General features: G+C 33.9%; 1 protein-coding gene across 22 annotated transcripts in view; it reads left to right on the top strand.

The window, feature by feature from the left end:
• The window catches only part of IKZF2 (IKAROS family zinc finger 2), a 151,186-nt gene that overhangs the window by 120,550 nt on the left and 11,772 nt on the right, over positions 1–18,864 (top strand). For all 22 annotated transcript variants that reach the window (XM_074010018.1, XM_015432725.4, XM_065526048.2 and 19 more), the window contains one exon: positions 12,913–13,050. In XM_074010018.1, coding sequence (XP_073866119.1) covers positions 12,913–13,050 — 138 coding nt within the window. The remainder of the gene's footprint in view (positions 1–12,912; positions 13,051–18,864) is intronic.

The following is an 18,864-nucleotide window of genomic DNA, read 5'->3' as shown; positions in this document are numbered from 1 at the left end:
AATTAAGGTATATACAATGTTTTTATACACAATTCTATTGCACACTTAATAGACTATGGTATGATATGAACATAACTTTTATCTGAGTGACCCACTTTATCAGGATATATTCTTTATTGTGATGGGCTGGAACTCAACCTGCAATATCTCCAGGATATGCTAGGAGTTTGATGAATTGAAATCTTATTAAAAGGAAGAGTCTATGTAATTTGGATTATTCATTTAATCTGTATGCCTAGTGAATTCTTACTAGCCTTTCTGTTTACTTTTTGTTCCCCATAATGAATATTTTGCATATTTGTAATAATGAAATAGTATCAAATATATCTGCTGTTTCTCTTGTGTCTTAGATTTTACTGTACCATCTCCTGGCCACGCTAAGACTTTTTGCACCTTTATACTTTCTCTAGTCTTTTTCCTACATTCATCAACCAATCTGTTAAATAATTTATGTTACACTTCCAGTGAAAGAAGTGAGCAACCCTAGGAGTTAAATGGTTTTTGAATATAATGTTTATTATTATGATTATATATGCCACATTTTAGGCAGTTGGTAAATTATATGTTCTATGAATAAATAATTGATATGTATATATTTTAACAGAAATGGAAAAATTTAGAGAGATTAAACATCTACTTCTGTTTATTGTTTATTTTATTAGCAATGATAAAAATAAGCAATAAAATATTTTATGTGATAAGGAAATGCCGGGGAAGCATAACTGTTACACTGCCAAAATATGTTACAATGTATATTTTGCTTAATCCCATTTTGCTTCCTTATTTTAGGTGTTAAGTTCAAGAAATGTGAGGAAACATGTTTACTTAAAGTGATAGAAAAGTAGATGCCAACAACTTAGGCTCTTACAAAAATAATCTTACATAAGACATTTTCTTTTTTGAATTGTGCCTATTTTTCTTCCAGAGTGCCCGAAACAATAAAAAGGAGTTTTCTTTTGCTTTCAAATGTCTGTGATTTTACTTTAAAGATCCCACACATACTTTTTTATATACAATTTTTCCTGGTGTTTGTGTCCTGTATAAGATTTTCAATTTACTTTGAATATTGTTGTTACATTATAAAACAAATGGCAATATTTGGATGGTTAATAATGTTAGCTCTGTGGATGCAGGAATGACATTTGTCTCATTCAGTGTTGTACCTACAGCACCTAGAATGTGGACGTGGAACACTGGAGGTGCTCAAGAAATTTATGTTAAAGGAACTTAACACCTGGCATATCCTGTTAAAGAAGAGTAAACAGTATTAATGTGGCCAGGCGCGGTGGCTCACGCCTGTAATCCTAGCACTTTGGGAGGCCAAGGCGGGCGGATCACCTGAGGTCAGGAGTTCGAGAGCAGCCTGGCCAATATGGTGAAACCCCGTCTCTACTAAAAATACAAAAATCAGCCAGATGTGGTGGTGCATGCCTGTAGTCCCAGCTACTCGGGAGGCCGAGGCTGGAGAATCATTTGAACCCAGGAGGCGGAGGTTGCAGTGAGCTGAGATGGCGCCACTGCACTCCTGCACTCCTGCACTCCAGCCTGGGTGACAGAGCGAGACTCCGTCTCACCAAAAAAAAATACAGAAAGAAGAAGAAAAATAGTACTAATGCTGGCTTTTTGTGCCTCTTTTACTGTCATAATGCAGTGTTCCTCACAGTATGTTCACAAACAATTATTTACTTGGGAAATTACTAGTGGTTAAAATAAAAAAAAATTGTACTATATAGTTTTTTGGGAAAACATTGGGTTAAATAAATTTTATTTGTTGCTTTTTTGTTATTGCAGCTAAACATCCAAAAGAACCTCTGATAGTGCTCATGTACATTGTAAATCTCTAAGAAATCTGCATTAAATATACTGTCTCACAGACTTGTTTAAACATTTAACATTCATGCCCCCCACCCTCAAGTACTTTAGTAAACTGTCCTTAGAGAGATAAAAGTTATTTCACTGTAATGATTTTTGACAGACACCTAATTATCCTGAAATGATTTCATATAAAGAGATACTCTTTGAAAGATGTCTCACTTTTCAGGTAGGGCTCTGTTTCCTTTCTCAAATATTCTTTTCCCACTTAATCATTTCATTAAAAAAAGAAATCTAGAGTCATTAAGACTTCTAAAGATTTGGAAAAAAAGTAGGTGTGGATATTTCTTAAAAATTCTGTATCAGGCAGAATTTTAAAACTTAAAACAGTAAAGAAATCACAACGTGCGAAACTACCAACAATTCTGACCGTACAAAAATATAAAACCTCTAAACCTCAAAAAAAGCATAAGTAAAATAGGTAAGTCAAGAAATAAGTCAAAGGCGTTAATATACACAGAGAGCGAACAAATTTATGAGAAAGACAAAAGCAGTAAGATCATAATTAAAAAATAGATGAAGCCATGAAATAGATAATTTGAAAGGATATCATACAAAAGGCTAATAATTTTTTTGTTTAACATTTAGTTTCACTAATGCAAATGTGAAAGAAATGCAAATTACATTTTATTACCTAGCTCAGTTTTCCCAAACTTTCTTGGTTCATTGTGACCCTAGTGTCTTAATAATTCTGTCAAAGTGCATTTATGGCTAAAAGTAATACTGAACAGTTTCATTTTATTAAGTAGTAAGGTCCAAACAACTTAATAATGATTTATGCCCTAACAACTTTTTATCCATTTGGGAAAATCATAATATATAAATTGAAACCCAAAACAGTGTTTTGTTTTGTTTTATTTTCATCCTTAGATGGCCACAGTTACTTACTAATGGGATTATATGCCGTGTTGGGCATGGTACAACTTCCCCAACCTTGAAATCAAGTTGGACACTGCCACTGTCTTTTCCTGTTCCATATTGATTGTCATGCAGTGCTTGCTTTGTATTGCAGCAACCACTGAAACCCAGCTTCACAAAGATATGACATAATTGAAAGGAATGTAGTGTGATACAATGTGGAAACTGAATAAGTAATGTGCATGATGTCTAAGAGGTATCTCATATTATTTCCCTAAAAATGGAAAATATCATACAGTATCCCTAAGAGTTTGCTTCAGCACCCGAAGTGCCTTACTACAATTTGAGCATATAGGCTAGCACATAAATGGATAATGTATTATTTTAAAGATAGTATTTATTGTTGGTGACAGCATGGTGAAATGGCTTTCTTACACACTTCTATTTTGAATATGAATTTGCAACACTGTTTTTGAGGCAGCAGTGTAGCAATGGGGATCAGAAACCTTAAAATTGTTCATACACAGAGTTCATGCAATGTAACAGACCACTAAGACATAGTAAAACTTACCAGTACTAAGAGCAGAAAAAAATTAAATGCCTGTTTTGCCATATTGTCATTGCTAATATTTCTTCAGAGTAATTTATAATTCTATAAGGTAAATTAGATTTCAGACTCCTATTTTTTGCCTTAGAGTATCTATAGGAAAGTAGGTACATTTAATTTTATTAAAGAAAAATAAATGTGATATATGCATAATGTTAAATTTATGTTATGAAAAATGGTAAATGTATTTTCTATATATAAATGCATTGCTTTGTATGTTTCTGTATGTGTAAATGTACATACATCTATATAAAGAATAAAACCTTTACCACATGTATTAGTGCTATTGTAATTTGTTTTATAGATTTCACTAGGATAACTCTTGAAGTGACATATTTCAAAAAAATGTAAGTGAACAAGACTTGGTTCTTCATAGTACTCCATGAATTTATGGTAAATGTTCTTATTTCGAAAAATTTTTATGGCAATTTGACTTTCTCTTACTTTTTGGTAGGTATATGGGTTCTTAGGGGAATGAGGGCAGATTATTTTGTATTTCTGATTCCACATAAAGACAGATAGATGAAATGCTAGTAAATGCCAGCAAACTATTTCCTAATTGATCAGTTGGCCAAATTGTCAAGTTTTCGTTACTGGATATTTAATTTGTAATTCATTCCTCATATCTGGAATCTGTCTCTGTATCTTTGACAGATTACACCAGTAAATCTCTCATTTTTGTTACTATAGGGCTATTGGTGAGGGACAATATGTCAAAGAAAAGACTATATGTTGACTTTTGAGGCAATTGAGAAACACTGCTATCTTTTGTGTTGTAGAATCCTTAGTATTGTAACACATCTTAAGATTGTATTTATAGGAAACTATTTCAGTTACCTGAATTGTATTGGTGCTAAAACTTTAAAAGTTAGTGTGACTTCTTGGTATTTAATTCAATTTAAAAAATCCATTTAATCCATGAAGAAGTATCGGGGACCAGATTTATCTTCCCAACTCAAGCAACTAGAAGATTAGACAAAATATATTAGATAAATTTTAGACAATAACAATAAACAATGCAAGACTGTGGTCCCTGAGAGAGAAAAATAAAAATAAAAAAACCCAAACTTGTGAGTCCTATGCCCCCAACTTACTTTCTTGAGGCGATTTCCAGGCCATAGCTCAAGGACATCAAACCCAGAGCCAGGTAGTCTTGCTGAATTGAGAAGACAGATCAGAGACCAGGGAGACCAGTGTGTTTAGTGCATGCAAAGCAGAGTAACACATTGGAGGAAGCTGCACAGAAAAAGCTCTGGAGTTTTGCAGAGTAGAGGGCTCCCTTGATTCTTTGGCTAAATAGTTATCTGCTTATCTGTACGAGGTAACTACCTGAAGTTGGGAAAAGAAACACTAGGAAGCAGAAGGCCAAGTAATTTCTGGAACACATAGAAGTCTGGGTATAATTAATTCTCACCAGTCAAAGTGAGAAGGTCTTGTAATATGCAAGACACTGAGTAAAGTCCTTCGAAGAGTATTGCCTTAGTACTGGAGCTAAGCTAGTCTTTAGACTGAAGCATGCTCTGGACCTGCCGTCAAGCATTAAAGTAAATTTTGAAAGGATCAAACTAATTCCAAGTAACATAACTGCATATTGGGATAAGTCAATCACATTGTAAAGAAATGCAGTAAAATCTAGAATCAATTAAAAGAAAATTCACAATATCCAGCATTCCATTAAAAAACTAACAGATATGCAAAAACATAGACAATATTATTTATAATCAGGAGAATAATCAAGCAATAGAAATAGATCCAGAAATGGCCAAAATAGTGGAATTTGAAGACAAAGTTGGTAAAACAACCACTATATATATACTCCATGTATTCAAGAATATAGAGGAAAACATGAACATGATGTGTAGAAGTGGTGTTTAGAGGGAAATTTGTAATTTAGACACTTAGTTTATATTGGAAATGAAGAAAATCTCAAACTAATGATCTTAAGCTTCCTTAAGAGATTTAAAAAGAACAAGATCGATCCAAAGTATGTTAAGAAAAAAAAATAAAAATGATAAAGACTGAAACCAATGAAAGAGTAAAACAAAAATAATGGAGAAAAGTCAGTGAAATTGAAGACTGATTATATGAAAGATCAATAAAGTAGATAAACCTCTAGCAAGACCAATCAATATAAAAAGATCACATAATTTGGCATCATCCAGAGTAAAAACGGGAAATCGCTAAAAATCCTGTAGCCATTGGAAGCATAATATGGGAATATTGTGAATAACTTTATGTCAAATTCAGCTAGATGAAATAAAAAATAGAAATTATTGACTCATTCAAGAAGAAATACATACTCTGAATAGCCTATATTTATTCCAGGAATTGAAATTGAAGTTAAAAACCTTCCTGCAAAGAAAACTCCAGATGACTTCACTGGTAAATTCTGTCAAACATTTAAGGAAAATGTAATTTAAGAAAAACATTAAAGGAACAAATTCCTCTAGAGAATAGAAAAGGGAGGGAGGGAGGCCTCCAAACAAATTATGTTCAACATTACTCTGACACCAAAATCAAAGACATTACAAGAAAAAAATACTACATAATGGTATTCTTCATGATGCAGATGCAAAAGTCCTTAAAATTTTAACACATTGAATCTAGAATATATAATCATGACCAAGTGGGATTTATCTTAGGAATTTAAAGTTGGTTTAACATTGGGCGAAAAAAAATACCACTCAATGTAATTTTCCATATTAACAGACTAAAAAAGAAAAGATTTTAGTTTGTCTTTAAAGTTGCAGAAAAAGTATTTGACTTAATTCAGCATTCATGTATTATAAAATTTCTCAGCAATAGAGTAGAAAAGAACTTCCTCATAATGAAGGTTATCATTTGATGAATGTAAAAAGAAAAGGTGGACACTTAGGTTGATTCCATATCTTGGCTATTGTGAATAATGATGTAATAAACATGGTAATGCACATATTTATTTGACATACTGAGAATAATCAAATGTATTTCTATATGCTAGGAATTAATAGTTGGACATTGGAATTTAGAAAGCAATGCCATTGATCATAACATCCCAAAATGTTTGAGATACTTAGAGATAAATTTAGTAATATGTGTAAGAACTGTGCACTTAAAATTGTAATACATTGCTGAGATAAATTAAAGACTTCAATAAATGGAGAGATGAGACATTATCATGATTTAAAAGATTCAGTATTGTTAAGATGTTGGTTTCTCCTGAAACTGAGTCTGTCAGTTCAAGGCAATTTCAGTCAAAATCCCAACAGACTTTTTAACAGAAATTGGCAAACTGATTTCAGACTTTGTTTGGAAATGTAGACCTAAAATAGCCAAAATAGTTTTGAAAAGGCAAATTTGGATGACTTGCACTACCTGATTCCAACTTTATCCTAAGACTTGCTCTGTTGGTTTAAGGATAGACATAGAGATTAATGGAATGGAATAGAGTCCAGAAATAGACCCCAAATTGATCAGTTGATTTTCAGCAAAAGTACTGAGATAATTTAAGGGGGGAAAGGATAATGTTTTCTACAAATGGGTCTAGAACAATTGAATACCCATATTTTTGAAAAGAATGGTCTAAGACTCTTATGCCATATATAAAAATTAAGTTGAAATAACCATAGACTTTTGACAACTATAGTAATAATGTGAAGAGATGTTAAACACATATTTATATGCTTTATCTGTATATATGTAAATATTCTGTAATATATGAAATTGTATATACTTATTATATATAGTACAAACATGTGTTTTTTGAGAGGTAAGGGACAAACATCCAAATAAGAGACTTTAGACCGAAGATATACATTCATATTTCAGAAATTTCAGAACATCAGTGACAAACTGAAGTTACTAAGAGCTTTCAGACAAACAGGACACATATAAAGCTACATTTATATAATACTTTTAAAAAGAAACTTTGGAGGTTAGTAGCCCAGTGGAAAAAAGTCTTCAAAATGTTAAGAGAAAATGACTTTCAACTTGGAAATTCTAAACCCAACAAAGAGGAAAACATGGGGTTCAGGCAGCAAAAGACTAACCATGAGGGAGACAAAGGAAAGTTCTGGATAACAACTCTGTAATAAACCCAGGGTACCATCAGTTCCAACTGGGGAAAGGGGTGCCAATGGTTGTGAGAAAGCAAGAGGAAAGTGGGGTTGGCAAGGACCTATGACATTGTTTTGGACTCTGAGTGTTTAGAACAGTTATCAGTAAGGTGTGAGAACCTCAGAGGAGGGGGGTAAGTGGACTGGATACAGAAACACAAGCAAAATAAAAAGTGAGACGATTATTAACTCTAGGAAAAATTAAAAGCTGCACAAAAAAGGAAATGTAATCACTGTTGAACCAAATAGTATGTTATGATTAATATTTCTGTGACTACTGGAAATTTCCATTTCTATACTATTATCAGAAATGATTATGTAACTATTGAAAGACCACAGAAGTGAGAATTGAGAGGGTGTTTGTAAGAGCTGAATCCTTAACTACCAAGACACAGAAGCAGTAGATTATCTCTAAACCCGATGAATAAAAATAACCTATATATTATTTAGAAATATGAATATAATCACCAGAAGAAGGAGCTGAAAATGGTTGCTTTTTGGGATTTCGATTAGATTGCTTGGGGGCAGGTAGGGCAGCACCGGGAAGAGACTGTGTATTTCATTAAATGCCACTTGGTACTATTTGATTTTTTTTATAGGCATATCTAACTATGGTAAAAAGAAAAATAGTCATTAAACTAATAAAAGAAAAGGACTCAGAATGCTAGGCAAACTGAATAATTCAGCATTACCGTAACTCTAGAATCTGGGAGAAAATGTTACCTAACAACAGCAACAAAAATATCACTTCATAATATGGGAAAATGTTCAAAATATACTGTTCAATAAAATAAATAGGTTATAAAATACAGTGTATAAAATAACTCATTTTCACACCAAAATTTATCTTTGCATGCATTAAAAAAAACATGAGTATGATACTGAAATACCAAAGACAGTTATTTCTAAATGATATAATTATGGATTTTACTGGTGATTAAAAAATTTTTATATGAATGTTTTACATTTGAAATTAGAAAAAGATTTAAGAAAAACTAATGAGAGAAAGCTATTTTAAAAGTTTCGAGATGGTCTCACTCATAAAAACTGCACTTATTAGTTCTTTCTGTGAGCAAAGCACCCTGCTAAACTCTTTGGAGGTTACAAAGATACATAAGATATGGTTAAAATTTCTCAAAAAGGTCAAGATCTAACATGAAGATGAAAATTGGTGTGTAAATACCAGTGTAAAAGTCACAAATAATGTAAGATAGAGTGATAGAGTTTTGAAAGCGTTCTAAGCATGAGGGTCAATACAGGAATAGTTCTTTAGTGAGAAAGATCACTTTAAAATGGAACAGAGTTAAGGAGGTTGGAAGTGGAAGGATGCGGACGATTTCAAGAGGTAGGAATCATGTGAGGCCATTACAGCAAAAAACAAGACTCAGAAGTGTAGGTGCAAAGTAATTTTGACTGGAGCCTGGGGTAGGAGTGGGACGTGCACTTTGGGACCAGATTGTATCGGGTGCTGAATGCCAGGTAAAGGGATTTCAACTTAGTTCAATAAAAGTTAACAGTTATTGAAGGTTGTTGGAGAGAGGAATAAAATAATTACACATGGGAAGAGAAAGCCTATTTGAAGTCTATTATGCCAGCCCAGGTCAGCAATAATGAAGGCCTGAACTAGGATATTGATTGTGAGAATGAAAAGAAGGGATCAAATTGAGAATCATTTTACGAGTCCGGTATATAGAATTTAGCAGCGATTTGAAGTAGGAAAAGAGGTAGAAGGTAAAACAGTGGTGCACTGTTGTGAATCTTGAGTATTAGAACAGTGGTAATGCTAGCAAAGGAGGGCAGTCAGAACAAAGAGAGAGTTTTGTGGAGGAAGATAGTTGTGGGTATCTTGAATGATTTGCTTTTGGGGGAATATCCATGAGGCAAGACTCAAAAGGCAGTTGAAAGTATGGATTTGAAGTAGTCATTCAGCAAATACATATTGTCTCCTATGTTTAATAACTTGATATGTATTATCAATTTAAAATTGAGTAAAACAAGATCTCTGTCCTTATGAGGCTCATCATTTGGACTAGGGAAATAAATAGATATCAAATTGATAATTACAACACAGTTGTTATAAGTAATGCATCAACAGAGTATGAACAGAGTTCTGTGAGAGCAGAGGAGACAGCTGTGTCCTGATGCTCTTTGTTTTCGTTGTAGGGAAGGGATTCACTCAGATATTCAAAGATGTACATGGCCAATTGGAGCTTACAAACATGGGAAATTATTCTTGACCTGATGTGGATGTTTCATAAAAATGAGCACTTCATTTAGAGAGCAAAGAGGGAGAACATTGTACTGAGAACAATATCTGAAGGGGTGTATGTAACATATTTGCAAGTTAGGAAAAAACTGAGAAGCAGTGGGGGGAATGTAGGATCTGATCTCACACGCTAAAACAGGAGACCCAAGACACAAGAAAGCTTGATAGTGGCCAAGAGATTAGGAAGATAAAGGATTAATAAAAGTCTATGGATTTAATGATTCAGAGACCACTGACTTTTCAAAAATGTTTCCATAATACGAGAAAAAGTCTGCTTCAGTTGGTGACAATATGTAGTAATAATAATAATAACTATTATAAAAATAAAGGTAGTGAAATATTGGTCCTTTTATATGAATATATATGTTATACATATTAATTATGTATTACTTTAAAGATAAACTCATGTACAGATAAATACATGTATAGGGAGTAAGTATAAATAATATTTTTATAAACTTTATTTTTCAGAAATAGTATGAAAAGGATAAGAAATGGTCTTGTGGAGATAGTAAAGCCATTGAATTTGCAGGGATTGTTGGTGATGTCTGAAAACAATTTTCAAAAGAGTAGTAAGGGCAGAATGTAGACTTTGAAGGAGTTAAGTATATAGAAGAAAATAAATGACTACAGGTCTCAGAAATCCTGAAATCCTGCCTTTCCACCCCCACTCCCCAGCTGTATAATGACTACTTTTTCTTCAGTTATCACCTGAAATGTTCCTACTTCAAACAGACCTTATTCAACCTTTTCAAACTAGTTTCCCCATGTTATATTACGACAGCATTCTTTTGCTCCATGTAACCGCCCACAATTTATAATATATTGCTTGTGTATTTATTAAATGTCTGTCTTCCTCACCAGACTGTCAGTTGCATATGGATAGGCACCATGGGAATTTGTTTTCCACTTTACATTTTAGCCTCGTCAGCATTGATGCACAGTAGTCTGTTACTAAATACGTATTGAAGGAATGAGAGAGGTAAAAGGATAGATTGTCTCCAGAACAAATTTATTGGAAATAAAGTAGTTGTAAGAAATGTCCAAGTCCAACATGTCACCTAATAATTGGGTTGCTGGAATAGAATGGAGATGAAGAGTTGGGAAAATTAAAGTTGTACTTTTATAACAAAGCCCAACTCAAATCCCTGTTGGACTCAATGATGGGATGAAGAGGAAAGAGTGATGCTTTAAAATAGAGGACAAAATGGAAGAAGCTGAATTAAAGCAGATGCTATAGTAATGAATGTAGTAAAAAATGAGTAGAAAACAGTAAAAACTTCATGTCTCTTCTTTCTTATCAGGTGAGTTGGGACTTTTAGAGGGTTGTGAGCCAAGGGCAGTAGAATGAAAAACCATGTTTTAATTAAATTGATAAGATACAAGGATTGCTTAAAGAAATAAGAGGAAGAAAGTGTTGGAGAATATGCTCATGGTACAACAGAGGCATCATAATGTGATGGGACTAATACCAGGGAAGACCAGAAAATGACTGAAGTAGTTTACAGTGGGCTATTAGCTTCAATGTAAGCGCTTAATAAGTATTAATTGGTTAATAAGCTTGTTCAGTGTAAATTTGTTACTATTTCTAAAGAAATATTACAGAACAACCCAAAATTGAGTAATGCGAATCGCAAACAGATACTTTTTCTTATGTAGTCCCATATCTTGGAACATAATTACATGTAAATTTATTTATATTATTTACACTAGATGATTTCAGCAAAACTTATTTTCTTGTATTTTTAATGCTGTCACATGGTGATATAAGTTCTGCACAGTATTATCAGCTACTTCCCAGAAATCCATGGTTCCAAAAAATAGAAGCTAGTTTGCCAAACATTTTTTAAAAACTGAATAATCACTCCATAAATAGCTTTTATGATAGTTTACAAACAATTATGATTATGAAATAACTGATCTTAATTTATGTGTACCTCAATTACATTCTATTAAAATTTTGCCCCCCCAACAAAAGATTTGGTGTAGTTTTCTTTTTCGTTAGTACTGTGAAACTTTTAGGCAGCCATGAATACCTTGCCTTGTTACAGTATTTCAATTCCTCTTGTGACCAATGTCATAGCATGGGTTTATAAGATGACGAGTTAGGGATGCTATCTTTGGTCATGAAAAAGAGTTGTCTGTTATTCTCTGGGCAAAACTAAATAATTCCTATGGGAGTCAAATACAGACATGGGCGAGGATCACACTGTGCTTTACTACTGAGGGCTTTGACACAGACCACCTGGGGTTTTATGTTGTTCTGTATTCATTCAAAACCAAGAGTCAAAGTGCTCTGTGATGTCCATATGAAGAGTCATGCATTAAAACATGCTTCTTTCTGTAGAGATTATATTTTTCTTCTTATTTTGTTTTTTAAAGTTTTTTTTTGTTTTTTTGTTTTGTTTTTTTTTACTGAACATCTTAGTATTTTAACAGATGTATTGAGATAATGACACTGAGATAATGGCTCCCTAGCTATTAGGGAATAATTCATTTCCTGAATGTGAGATGTTTTGGAAACTATTACTATCATTTCATAACTACATATTGTGTAATAATCCTGACTCAAAGCACCTAGTAGGTTAATTCTTGGTATTATGAAAGCTGATGAGGGAGAATATACTTATCTGCCACAAAATTTTGCATGTGTGAATAGTTGTTACCAAAGTGAAAAGAAAGGAAACTACTTTCATCTGTACTTTTTCTCACCACTTGAGTTCTTTTTAATCTTCTTGGTACCCAAGAATAATCTGTTTATTAAACGGTGACATTTCAAGTTGTTGCATTTTAAGTTTTCTTCTGTAAAATTCTCTGCCCTTACCCGAAAAGAAAGAAAAAAAAAAAACTTATGATGTATCTAGGATACTCCTGATTTGTCTTTTAATGAGTCAAAGCTGAGAGTCAATGTATTAAGAGTCAGATAATTTGAAGATTGATCATCAGGCCCTCAAGGTCTAGAATACAGTCAGAGCAAGAATTTGATTCAGTATTTCCCTGTTGCCAGAGGTACGATCCGCCTGTCTTCTTGTTGTCTTTTAGTCTTGGTAGAAATGTATTATCTTTTCTTGCCAAAATGGGAATGTAAAGGAGGAAGAGATTTAAGTCTGAAAATTATATGAGTGCTTCCCCCTAGACTATCAAAAGTTAGCTATTGATTTTGCTTTGAATGTGGATGGGACTGACAGCACACTGACCTTGAGTTCTCTTCACAGTGGGTAAACCTCACAAGTGCAACTACTGTGGACGAAGCTACAAGCAGCGCAGTTCACTGGAGGAGCACAAGGAACGCTGCCACAACTATCTCCAGAATGTCAGCATGGAGGCTGCTGGGCAGGTCATGAGTCACCATGGTGGGTAGAAATTGGATTCATCATTTTTATTTCCCCCTACTGCTTTTGTAGTTCAACATGAAGATAAAATCTTATGCTGTTTAAAACTATTTTAGATCACTTTAACTTAAATGAGTTGAGCTTTGGGGTACATTGCAGATAATCTATATTGAAATTTTGCAATATTCCCAAATTATTTCTGATAACATTTGACTTAGCATAATAATGGCAACCAACATTTAATATACCAAAGGCAGGTGCTGTTTACTCTTCTTTTTCATTTAGCTAACCAGATAGTTAGAGCTGGTTCCACGTTAGTTTGTAGGTTGCCTTAAAGAATGCAAGTGATCAGTCATATAATTTGAAATTTCTCCAATCGGCCCTTTAATTTTTCTGAGAAATTACTGATTTTGCTTTCTACAATGTGCAAAACAATCTAGACCAAAATTAGACACCATCTCTCTCCATAAAAAACATTCTCCAAGCAAAACATCCTCATCTCTAACTACACTGTGGCAGGTAGGAAGACAATCCCTAAGGTTTATCAATGAATAATTCTCTGGTCCTGAAAAGTTAATTTTAATAATCAGCCTTATATAGGAAAATAATGAATTTCAATTCTTTTTTTTATTTATTTTTATTTTTTTATTATATTTTAAGTTCTAGGGTACATGTGCTGAATTTCAATTCTTAAGATTTGTAGTGTCTGTCTTATCTTACTAATTAGATTTGTATAGTGATAACTTTTATTTTTACAAAGACAAAAATCTCAACTTATTAGTACATGTATATATTTTATTTATTTTTTAAAATTATTTTTTATTTTATTATTCTTTTTTTTGAGATGGACTCTTCACTTTGCCACCCAGTCTGGAGGGCAGTGGCACCATCTCAGCTCACCGCAACCTCTGCCTCCCAAGTTCAAGCGATTCCCCTGCCTCAGCCTGCTGAGTAGCTGGAATTACAGGCATGCGCCACCAGGCCTGGCTAATTTTTGTATTTTTAGTAGAGACAGGGTTTCGCCATGTTGGCCAGGCTGGTCTCAAACGCCTGACCTCAGGTGAGCTGCCTGCCTTGACTTCCCAAAGTGCTGGGATTACAGGTGTAAACCACTGCACCTGGCTACTTGTATATCTTTTATTTAAAAAAGGTTTGCCCAGTATTAAATGGTATAGTTGGGGATTGCACAGTCACTTTTAAAATATAAATATCTATGTATTGGCTTAGACATAGCCAGGTCAAGGATTATTTCTGGGGTTTTCTGTTTGTTTTATAGAGTATATACTGTGGAACTGTGTGTGTTGGACAGCTAGTGATTATGTGTTGTTGAATTGGGGATTTTTTTAATTTAAAATTTTTCTTGTTATTCTGAACAACTGAAATGTTTCCTTCTGGTTTCTATAATCTAAAGAATCTAATTCTATTGATTGTTTTGATCAAGTCCATTTATTTTTATATTATCATCATTAACATTTTTTACAAACTTATCTGTGTATCAAGTCTTGGTAAATGTGATATTTCAAGCTTGCATTACCTGGGCTGATGACGATAGCATAGGATCTAGAACATAGAGATTACAAAATGGTGTGTGTCGGAGTCTGCCAAACCTGCTCTGGCTACATGGTGTCTGGGTGTGTCACTCACAGGCTGGGTTTGAGGATTAAATGTGATGAGATGTGTAATAAATGCCCAACAAATGGTTTACTTTACCGCTAACATTTGAGAACATTAAATAACTCAGTAACAGTAAATGTGCTATTCCCTATAAATTTGTTATTTACCAGCAATAACTTAAGCATTAGAGGTTTCATTTGCTGACCAAACACACTGTTACTATTTAAATTGTTGGATTTAAGGGTAAGTTGAGGCAGGAAGCTGATGGAAGCTTAGGGGAATACCAAATCTTCCCCAAAACACCTTATGGCATTGCTACTAGTTTTTCTATATGATGTTCTCCCATTACAGTTCTGACATTTGATGGGGTTATGCATTTCCAACTTTATTTATTATTTTTGCATTCCTAGTTATTTATGGAATTCTGTATTGCATACATACTCCTAAAAGACTATATGGTAATAGGGAGGTAAAATGTAAATAAATTATTATAATCAAGATTTAATTATCTGTTGGCAGACTGAACTTTTAGAGAATCAAATGCTAACGAAAAATTTAAACAAGTGCATTTTGGGGAAAGCAAAGACATGTCTTCTAAACAACTAGGGCCTCAGTCTTAACCCCTGTTCCCCAGATTGCTTAGCCCTCCACAGGCATAGGCCCTTTACAGGTGGTGCGAAAGCTGGAACCAAGTGGAGGAAAGTGGGAAAGAGGCAGGGGCACTGGGTAGGTAGAGCAGAGGGTAAAACCAAAGAGGATAAGGGGTTGAGGGTAGCTTCTGATACCATTTATAGAACCAAATATTCTTAAATATTGGATATCGTTTTAACCACATAATTTTATATTCATGCCATTTCATACTGTACTTTTTCTGGGTTTGTTGTAACAATAATTTGAGATTATCCTTAATCTTCTCTTCCTTTTATTAACATGCTTAATGGGAAATTGGCCATATGAGGTAGGAGTTGATAAATACTGTAAGAGAAAAACATGGTTCTGTAAAATGCTGCTAGAGTTCATCATTAACATATGTCTCATATAAATAGCTTGGCATATGTCTCTTTTTAAACAGAACCACGATAAAACTTACATTTATCCCCTTCTCTTGCTGTATCTTATTTATTTGTTTTCCTTTTTTGTGGTAGATATGAGAGTTGCCATCATTTTGGTTGCCATTAGCTCCATGAAATGATTTAACTATTACTCGTTTTTAAAAAATATCTGACATAGTTATATTTCCTAGTCTGTCTTTTCCAAAACATGTTTTTCCCTATGCTGTTTTTCTAGTATGGAATTTTTTAAAGAAAAAGAGGCATTTTTCACTTTACTCAGGAAACATTTATCAAGTGCTTACTATGTGCTAAGTTATATGGAACATTCTGGGATATAAAAATAAATGGACACAGTTTTTTAATACACTTACTTTATAGTCTGGTAGGAAATACATACTTTAAGAAAATAAAATACAATGGAGCAAAAGCTCTAATAAAGATGCATACACAGTTCTGTGGGAACATAGATGCAGAATTAACCTAACTCTGGAACAAAGTCAAGAGAGGCTTCTTACATGCAGGAGTGTTCAATCCAAACATGAGAGATGAGTAAAAATTGCATAAATCAGGCAGGATACAGAAAATGTATATTCAGAGAGAAGAAGAGGCTTGGAGATATAAAAGATAATTAACAGCTTCCCTGATGTTGAATGTAACTGCAGTTTAAGGAGTGGTAGGAAGTGAAGCTTCTGAATTAGTAGGTTGTGATGCAAAGACGGAGTCTTCTCTGCTAATCTAGTGTTTGAATTTCATTGTGTAACTGATGGGGGGCCACTAGGGTAACCAAATTTGTTATTAATGAGGTAGTCAAATCAAGAAAAATGTCTCCAATGAGGATACATGATAAATGCCTACCTCAGTCAGGGGGTAGGGTATGAGGAGAGACTGGAAATGAGAATGCCAAGAAAAAGATGAAAAGGCAACAGCAAGAGAAGAGAACAAGGTGAAATATTGAAGACATATTTAGGAGGTAGAATAAAATGTTCTTAGAAAAGTTGATTGAGTTTGAGGAAAAAGGAGGAATATCATGACTCACACTTTTGGAAATAATGATAACAATTGAGTTTTATGAAAGATAATTTATATAATTAAAGTATTTAATTGGGTTTGATGAGCTTATTTATTTAATTGGGATTTAGGGCAGATTATTTATCTTATTTAATTAGGTTTTATGGCAGATTATCTTGTTCAATATTATCTTTATGTTGCTTTTTCAAGTCTATTCAGCTTGAAGAAAAAACTTTAAAATCAAACTATGTTATTACCTGTTTTACCGCAACCTAAAGATGAGAATGAAAGTGCAAAGCAGAAGGATAGCCAGCTTAAAATCTATATATATTGTTAGGTTTATGCTTTGAATTGTTGGGGAAAGGGAGGTTCTTTTTCACTGAGTATAGAGGCATTATTGGGCACCCCTAAACTTTGGAGTAAGCTTTTTTGACTTATTTCCATTGGGTGACATCATTCAGTGAACATCCATTGAATATTATATCTCTCTTGTATCATAAAAGGTATTAGAGACACAAATACAACAGAATGCAACCCCTGAGGTTATTTACCAGCTATTGGAAGATAGACCAGTAAAACAGCAATTATAGTACTATGTGATAAGCATTATGGAGATAGAGAGGACATACCTAAATCAGCAGGACATCCAAGAGGAATTTCCCACGAAATTTATGTTTGAGCTTAGTTTTGAAAAGGAAAAATGTGAACTAATAAATGGAGAAGGGTGTTTCCTGAAGAAAGAACAACATGTGTGAACAGCTACCAATGTAGCATCTAAAACACTTGGGTTACCTCCATGTGTGTTTGTAAAGAGATGTGGTAGGGAGGAGGAGAGGCAGAAGTCTGGGTGAAAGGAAGAAATCTAGGATTTTCCACAGGTGACCAGCATAGCTGATGGGGTAAATAGTAGTGTCATTTACTGATATGGTAATTAGGAAAATAGAAGACAGAAAGGTAAATGGAGATTTTACTTCTTATACTATATTCTCTTATGTCCCTATGAAATAGCCAAGTAAAACTGTCTAGGAAGAAGTTAAATATATAGATCTCAAGCTCTTGAGAGGGGTCTGAGTAGTAAACAAAGATGCAGGATCCATCATAATTTATGTAGTGGCCCAACATAGTAGTTTTTAATAAGGCAGTACGGATAAGTACAGAGTGAGACATCAAGAAGGCCAAGAACACACTAGCAGGAAAAAAATTTCATGAAGATGAGTAAGAGCAGAGTAGGGACATGGAAAGAGTGATTTCACAGAAGCCAAAGCAAGTGTCAGCACTGCCAAATCCTGTCAAGAAAATAACTAAGATAACTGTAAAGTTTTTTTTTAGATCGGGTAACATGGAGAAAATTTGCAACAATATAGAAGACATCTGTTGTTTTTGCCTGCCTGACATCCCTTCCTCCTTCTCTTGATAACAAGAGTGCCCATTTACCTTTAGAGAACTTTCCTGTTGCATGTAGCTGTGGTGGGACCCTCAGTCCAGGTACTCTGCCCTCTCCTGCCCAGGGGCTAGACATGTGACCTCAGACGCTCTTCCTGGAATTTGAATTTGGGTGAACTGTTTGGTTTTTCAAAAGGATACATTGGGAATACACCTATGGTTTTGCCTTTATGGTTATCAATGTGATGAAACAGTGATCTAATGGAATTACGTTTTTATCTTTGTTATAACCTCAAATATAAGGTCAAAGAGGATGTTTGGTTATGAAGTTTGTTCAAACAGGGGAAGTTACCTTATTGGTATATTTTTAGCCCAGATTAATGTCTGTGTGATTAATGCATTATTGAGATATCTACAGAATTTGTTTTATGTTTCTAGCAACATATACACAGAAATATTTTGATGAGTTGCACCGAAATATTTTGATAAGTTGCACCCAGATCCGTGAAGCAAAAAAAATCAGATTGGTTACATAATTAAGGAAAAATATATCAGGTCTTTACCCAATGGCAGACCTTACAAATATGTCTGACTGGTTTATAAAAAGTCAATGCCCAAAATACCTCTATAAAGAATAGTATAGCATAATGGTTGAGCCAGGCTCTGGATCCAGACTCTTAGTAGTAATAACATTCTCTACTAACCAGATGTAAACCCTGAGGAAATTACTTAACATCTATGGGTCTTTGTGTTCTCATCTGTACAGTGAAGATGGTAT

Source organism: Macaca fascicularis, chromosome 12 (assembly GCF_037993035.2).
Source record: "Macaca fascicularis isolate 582-1 chromosome 12, T2T-MFA8v1.1".
Lineage (NCBI taxonomy): Eukaryota > Metazoa > Chordata > Mammalia > Primates > Cercopithecidae > Macaca > Macaca fascicularis.
Note: the sequence above shows the minus strand (reverse complement) of the source record. Positions and strands in the feature narration are given on the sequence as shown.